Below are 7,246 nucleotides of genomic sequence, written 5' to 3'. Positions count from 1 at the left end.
TCCACCTCCTCCTCCGTCTCTTAAACCGCCTTCTTCCGGTTCTACTACTAAACCGTCTACTAATCATCCTGGTAAACCGGGTTTCACTCGCTCTTTCGGCGTTTATTTCCCACGCGCTTCCGCTCAAGTCCACGCTGCTGCTGCTGCTGCTTCACAAAACGGCGTCGTCTCTGAGCTTCGTCGTCAGGTCGAGGAGCTTCGTGAGAGAGAAGCTCTGTTGAAAACAGAGGTCCTCGAGCTTAAGCTTCTCAGAGAGTCCGTTTCAGTCATCCCGTTGCTCGAGTCGCAGATCGCCGAGAAAAGCGGCGAAGTCGAGAGTTTGAGGAAAGAGACGGCGAGGTTAGCGGATGAGAACGAGACATTACGGCGAGAGTTTGACAGGAGCGAGGAGATGCGGAGAGAGAGCGAGAGGAGAGAGAAGGAAACAGAGGCGGAGATAGTTGAGCTTCGGAAACTTGTTGTTTCGTCGGAGAGTGACGACCACGCGCTCTCGAATTCGCAGAGGTTTCAGGGTTTAATGGATGTGTCGGCGAAGTCGAATCTCATCAGAAGTTTAAAACGGCTCGGGTCGATGAGGAACATACCCGACCCGATTCGGAACCAAGAGAACAGCAAAAGCGTTTCTTCATCCGGCGACGCCGACGGCGACATTTATCGGAAAGACGAGATCGAGAATTATCCTAGGAGTTGTAACTCGGACGAACTCACTGAGTCGTCGTCTCTCTCAACCGTCAGATCTAGGGTTCCGAGAGTTCCTAAACCACCGCCGAAACGGTCATTTTCTTCATTAGGTGATTCCACGGAGAACAGAGCAGATCCTCCACCGCCGCCGCAGAAATCGATCCCGCCTCCTCCTCCTCCCCCTCCGCCACCGCTTCTTCAACAACAACCACCACCACCACCTCCGTCTGTTTCCAAAGCTCCTCCTCCGCCTCCTCCACCGCCGCCACCGAAGAGTTTAGGCATTGCGTCGGCGAAAGTGAGAAGAGTCCCGGAAGTCGTGGAGTTTTACCACTCGCTGATGAGAAGAGACTCAACAAACTCGAGAAGAGATTCCACCGGCGGTGGAACCGCCGCAGAAGCGATACTCGCTAGCTCCAATGCCAGAGACATGATCGGAGAAATCGAAAACCGATCGGTTTATCTCCTCGCGGTAATTATCAAATCTAGCTCTTTAACCGGTTCAGTACATTTCGGTTTAGTTTCTTCAATCTCTGACTTTGGTTGCGTCAGTGAGAATTGACTGGTCGTTCGTTCCACTTTTTCCTCGTCCTTTTTCGAGTAACTACTTTTAAAAAATTTTAAATAATCATAAACCGGTATTGGTTTAACGTAAACCGAACATTGCAGATAAAAACCGACGTGGAAACGCAAGGAGATTTCATAAGGTTCTTGATCAAAGAAGTAGAAAACGCTGCGTTTTCAGATATCGAAGACGTTGTCCCCTTCGTCAAATGGCTCGACGACGAACTCTCTTACTTGGTATGAAAGCTTTACAAAATTTGCTTCTGTGATTATTAGAGATTTGAAATATTGAAACTTTTTTTGATGTTTCTCTCAAAAGGTTGATGAGAGAGCAGTGTTGAAACACTTCGAATGGCCGGAGCAAAAAGCCGATGCGTTACGTGAAGCAGCGTTTTGTTATTTCGATCTAAAGAAACTCATATCAGAAGCTTCTCGTTTCCGGGAAGACCCTCGTCAATCTCCAGGCTCTGCTCTTAAAAAAATGCAAGCTTTATTTGAAAAGTAAAATTTTTAAAAAAAAATCCAATCTTTGATTCATTCATTTTATAACTTTTTTGACTTGAGATGAGACTAATCCAAAGAATCTTTTGGTTGATATTAATAGGTTAGAGCATGGTGTTTATAGTCTGTCGAGGATGAAAGAATCGGCAGCTACAAAATTCAAGAGCTTCCAGATTCCGGTTGATTGGATGCTCGAAACCGGCATTACTAGCCAGGTCAGCAACATAGCTAATCTCGAGATTTACATTAGTGAATACTAGATTATAGCATTGCGTCTTTGCTTAAATGGTCATGACTCATGATCAGTACTTCCCATTTATGTGTGCAATTATTGCATTGTGATTGGACGATAGAAATTATTTTGGAGTATAGAAAACATATAGGAGGGTTTAGATCACAAGAACAACAATTCTTTATGGTCCCCAATTTCTGATAAAAGTCAATTGTTGAGGGCAGGGCAATTGTGAAATTGTTGTTTGTTTGACACTGTCTTCTTCACTCTATTGTTAGTTTTTTTTTTTTGCTTGTTTACATGGTGAATGAAACTACTATTATGTACTAGATGACAAATTCAGATAGATACAAATTATTTCAGCAAAAGTAAACTTGTTGGATACAGTGTTTTACTTTAATGTTTTTGGTGGGGTTTTTCCTATGTGCACGCCTGTGATATTTTTCGAGATTTTCTCATATTGTATCTTCCTGTCTGTTTCCTTTGTTTTATTGCTTCGGGATTCATGTGTTTTTTTTTAATACATACGCACACACCACAAGTAACAAATAGACAAATCAATCGAGAGATTGGAATCAGATTCTCTTATGACTTTGGATGCCTTCATTCTCACTCTTTCAAGTTTTAATGTTTAAGTCTAGTGTGCTTAAATTAGTTACCCGAATCTCATATTTGTTTAACTTAGAATAAGGGTAAAGAAAGAAGTTTCGTATTAAGTGTGTTGTTTTGTTATGAATGTGATTTCAGATTAAACTAGCATCCGTGAAACTAGCGATGAAGTATATGAAGAGAGTATCAGCGGAGCTCGAAGCCACTGGAGGTGGTGGTCCTGAAGAGGAAGAGCTTATTGTTCAAGGCGTTAGATTCGCATTCCGTGTTCATCAGGTAAACTTGAAAAGACCTTGATCATTGATTTGGTGTATATTACAACAATTGTGTTTGACCAAACACTTAGAAACCCTGTTCTTTTGTTCAGTTTGCTGGAGGATTCGATGCAGAGACAATGAAGGCATTTCAAGAGCTAAGGGATAAAGCAAGATCATGCCATGTTCAATGTCAAAGCCAAACACATCAACATAAACTTTGTTATCGATCTACCCCTTGTTGAAGAAGCAATCTTAGCTTCATATATGATATATCCACCTCACTGTTGTCATTATCTCTATCGATTCAATTTGTTTTTTTTTTTTATCTAGACCGATAACTCTTGTGAATATACGTTCTTTTCTTGCTGAATGAAACAAAGAGAGGATAAAACAGTTCATAATCAATCGAAAACCATCTTTATCATATGTACTGCTAATAAAAGTTGTAACAAAAAATGTCTCAGAAAGACAGAAGTAAAACTAAATTCCACTGTCCTAAAACCAAGAACTCAGAGCATGCACTTATGATTGCACCTCCTACTTACACAACCACCCAACTATCACTTTTGTCACTTTTGTATCCCGCATCTTCGGATTCAGACCCATCACCATCAACTGCATCTTTACAGAGTTCCATCTGAAAACATAAAGGACGTATTTGTTAGGACAAAGGAATTAAAAAAAAACAGAGTTGAAAGACATGTCCTGAGAAACAAGAATACACACCATTTGAAGAACTGCTGCTTTTTCTATTTTAACATTGGGCAAAGCTTCAACAACATTGTCCACAATAACATATTCTTCATCTGAATGACCTGATCAAAGACAGTACAGATCGACAAAGAACGGATTTAGTTACCCCTTTCAGATAAATTCGCAACACTCTCATTTTAAAGGAAAAAAAAAAACTAAAATTACCTTTGTCAGCCTCCTCCATTGAAGAGTCACCTTCATCATCAGATGAGTATTCGTTGTAGAAGGCAAACGTATCAAAAGGAGGCAGAACCCTACGAGGTCGAATCAAATATGGTAAGGGCACTCCTGCAAAAAAAAAAAAAAACACAAAATCAACCGAGACACAAAATTTCCAAATAAAAAAACTCAGAACATGAAACAGAAAGGAACATAAAAATCAAATTGTTGAACAATACCAAACCGTCACAAGCAAATCAACTCACCATTACAGCCTTTCCTCTTCCGAGAATCCATGAGACAATCAGCATAAACTGGTTCCAACTTCGCCATGTCCTGATTCAGAACAGTAATCATAATCAATCAGGTGAAGCAATTGTAAGAACTTACTTTTATGAGAACCAAAGAGATCAGCCTAAACCTAAAGTACCCTTAAAAAGAATAGGAAATTTTATCAAAGAACACTATACAGATTATTAAAGTTTGTATACCCCAATCGACTAAAAAAGTTTCGAAAGTTTATGAAAGAACCCTTCAAAGATTAAGACGAGAATATTAAAAACAAGAGAATCAGATCGTTCCAAGCAGAGATATACAGGAAAATTACTCCGCAAGCAAAAAATAAACAAAGTAAACCCTAGTTTCCGTAACCATACCTCGAAGGAAAAAAACTAAAAAAAATTCAGTTACCTTGAGAAGATTAAAGATGAAACTGGTAAATCAGATCTCTCGAGAAATTGGATCGTCGTTCGAATTATCAAAACAACTCAGTCAGGGGAAGAAGAAGAGCAGAGAGATTAGCGGTGGCTAAAACTTGAGATTAACGATTCTGGGAGGTATATCAGCGATATAAATAGGGTTTTTATTCATTATTTTGTTTCCTTTTAGATAAAGGTTTAATAAATATTTTGTAGCTGACGTGTCACTGATTAAACCAAAAATTCAAGCGGTTTAGATTCCTTATAAACCGGTTCGGTTAACACTTATTATTTCTCGAGCCGACCTCTCTCTCTCTCTCTCTCTCTCTCTCCATCTTCTTCTTCTTCTCAATTAGTAAATCAAGAAAATTTAGGGTTTTCTTCCCGCCGAAAACTCACCGGGAATTGTCTCCGGCGTCTCTCAATTCGTCTTGCGGGTACTGTTAAATCACAAGTCTTTAGTAATATCTCTCAATGTTAAGGTCTGCTTGATTCGTTTTTGGTAGCTATGTTCTTCTCTTTGCTTCAAGATTTGGGGATAAATACTTTTGTTTTGATTTAGATAAATGTGAAATTTTTGTTAGTCTGATTACTTAGGTTTTGTATGTGAGTTTCATCAAATGAGAAAAGACTAAAACAATCTCTTGTGGGGTTTTTTTTAATAGAGAATATGGATACAACAAGTCCTGCTGTATTTGTGAATGGAGCTTTGTTGAGAAGGTACATTGGTCAGAAAGTGAGAGCAGTGATTCAAGTAATCAGGTCAGACATTGGATCCGTGGTTGGTAAATCGACTGATGATCAACAGATTGTTGTCAAGGGTTCGCCTCAACCTCCTTTAACTGCTTACCTTGAGGTGATTGGGATTGCTGAGAGTGACAACACCATTTGTGCTGATGTTTGGACCAACTTTGGTGATAGTTTCGGTATGTAAATCTAGCTTAAAAGTTCTTTCCTTTAATTTAAGCTCTCTGAATTTGAGTTTTATTGGTTTACTGTAAGATTTGCAAAATCGTTTTGTGTCTTGAGTTGGATCTTGTTTGGTTGCTTTGTTTGCAGATGCACAGAACTACAATGAACTATGTAAGCTTGCAAATGGTGAGTTTAGACACTTGTTCATCTAAAATCACAGGGCACCTCAGCGATAAATGTCGAAGTTGCTTCCTAGCATTTTGTTGTCTTGTAGATTCTTGAGCTTGGAGCTATTGAGATATCTCGCATTTGATCTTTGCTGTTGCCATATTCATCTTCTGTTTCATGTTAATTTCACGGTTGAACTATTTGTTCTTATGACCTTTTTATATTGATCCTAAACTGTTTGTGTATTGATCAGATTGAAACTTAGTCTGAGTATTCTCTTTCTTTAATCTTGAAGCTGGAGCTATGACTGAAGTGCAAATGGAAATGGAGATAGAGACCAATTCTTCTTTGCAGGAGTCTGTCCCGAAGCCTCAAGTCATATACAGATGTAAGAAATGCAGAAGGATAGTAGCTGTTGAGGAAAACGTTGTCCCACATGAACCTGGTAAAGGTGAAGAATGCTTTGCTTGGAAAAAGAGAAGTGGAAACCCCGAACATGTGCAATGCTCTTCCATCTTTGTCGAGCCTATGAAATGGATGCAGACAAGTGAGAAAAATCTTTCTTAATTAATTCCTTAACAAGTGAGAGTCTTTCATCCAGTTTCTTTCTAATGATGTTATTATTTACACCATTTGATTTTTTTAACAGTACATGATGGATTGGTGGAAGAGAAGCTTCTTTGTTTTGGATGTAATGGTCGGTTAGGTTATTTCAACTGGTCTGGGATGCAATGTAGCTGCGGCGCATGGGTTAATCCTGCTTTCCAGCTTAATAAAAGCCGAATAGACGAGTGTAAATCCGAGCCAAACCCGAACCTAAAGACAGAAACTGGATGAAAGGAGAAGATGTTAAAGCTCTTGGATAATAAGATCAAATGAAGCCTTATTATTGTATTGAATGTCCTTAACGGTTTTTTAGTTACAAAATCCAACAAAGTTTATTAGCTTAATCTCAAAAGTGTTGATTGAATTCAAACGTAAGAGTTAGTTATGTGTATTTTTTTTTTTGGTTTCATTCTAATTTTAGGAGGAAACCCCAAGACAGAAAAAATAGGGAGACAAAAGGTTACACACATGGAAATTAGAGAACTCAGTATTTAATTTAATTTACCATTGAACGATTGGTTTCTAATTAGCTAAAAATAACAACTGGTTTTTCTTTGTATAAAACCGAACTTTGTGGCTCTTGTGAATTAGTTGTCCTCTTCTCTAACAACATCTCAAGAAAGAAAACGATTACAAAAGAGAAGAGGTATCAAAAAAAGACCAGAATCTTTAAACATTTTCAAACAAAATGGCATCCAAAGCCATCTTCTTCTTCTTTGTCTCCGCCGTGTGCCTGTCCTCCCTAGCCGGCGTGGCCATCGCTGACGCCGATGACTTTGACCGTTTCCAGATTCAGGGATCGGTTTACTGTGACACATGCCGTGTTCAATTCGTTACCCGTCTCAGCAAATTCCTTGAAGGTAACATTTCCATACACATCTATCTACACATATCGTTTATATCATTAGTTTTATGGTTATTATAATTTCTACATTTGTGATTTGTTTAGGAGCGAAAGTGAAGCTAGAGTGCAGGAGCAGAGTAAACGGAACAGTGACGTTGACAAAAGAAGCCGTAACAGACAAGTCAGGGAGCTACAAAATGGAAGTGACCGGTGACCACGAGGAGGAAGTTTGCGAGCTCGTGCTCGTTGAATCACCAAACAG

At 39.2% G+C, this 7,246-nt stretch overlaps 3 protein-coding genes across 3 annotated transcripts in view; 2 read left to right on the top strand and 1 right to left on the bottom strand.

The window, feature by feature from the left end:
- LOC104718459 (protein CHUP1, chloroplastic-like) overlaps window positions 1–3,245 on the top strand; it is a 4,435-nt gene extending 1,190 nt beyond the window's left edge. The window contains exons 2-7 of the mRNA XM_010436213.2: window positions 188–1,153; window positions 1,351–1,482; window positions 1,565–1,746; window positions 1,850–1,961; window positions 2,726–2,863; window positions 2,955–3,245. Of these exons, the coding sequence (XP_010434515.1) occupies window positions 188–1,153; window positions 1,351–1,482; window positions 1,565–1,746; window positions 1,850–1,961; window positions 2,726–2,863; window positions 2,955–3,086 (1,662 nt within the window). The 3' untranslated portion in view covers window positions 3,087–3,245. The remainder of the gene's footprint in view (window positions 1–187; window positions 1,154–1,350; window positions 1,483–1,564; window positions 1,747–1,849; window positions 1,962–2,725; window positions 2,864–2,954) is intronic.
- Window positions 3,157–4,595, bottom strand: LOC104718460. Its single transcript, XM_010436214.2, has 5 exons — window positions 4,447–4,595; window positions 4,023–4,092; window positions 3,763–3,885; window positions 3,571–3,659; window positions 3,157–3,481 (listed from the first exon to the last, which is right to left on the bottom strand). The coding sequence occupies exons 2-5, from the start codon at window positions 4,087–4,089 to the stop codon at window positions 3,386–3,388; spliced, it is 375 nt and encodes a 124-aa protein (XP_010434516.1). The 5' UTR covers window positions 4,090–4,092; window positions 4,447–4,595; the 3' UTR covers window positions 3,157–3,385.
- Window positions 4,772–6,525, top strand: LOC104718458 (probable inactive dual specificity protein phosphatase-like At4g18593). Its single transcript, XM_010436211.2, has 5 exons — window positions 4,772–4,891; window positions 5,120–5,380; window positions 5,514–5,552; window positions 5,830–6,081; window positions 6,184–6,525. The coding sequence occupies exons 2-5, from the start codon at window positions 5,125–5,127 to the stop codon at window positions 6,369–6,371; spliced, it is 735 nt and encodes a 244-aa protein (XP_010434513.2). The 5' UTR covers window positions 4,772–4,891; window positions 5,120–5,124; the 3' UTR covers window positions 6,372–6,525.

The sequence above is a fragment of the Camelina sativa genome, chromosome 10 (genome assembly GCF_000633955.1).
Source record: "Camelina sativa cultivar DH55 chromosome 10, Cs, whole genome shotgun sequence".
NCBI lineage: Eukaryota > Viridiplantae > Streptophyta > Magnoliopsida > Brassicales > Brassicaceae > Camelina > Camelina sativa.
This window is presented reverse-complemented; position numbering and strand designations above follow the sequence as displayed.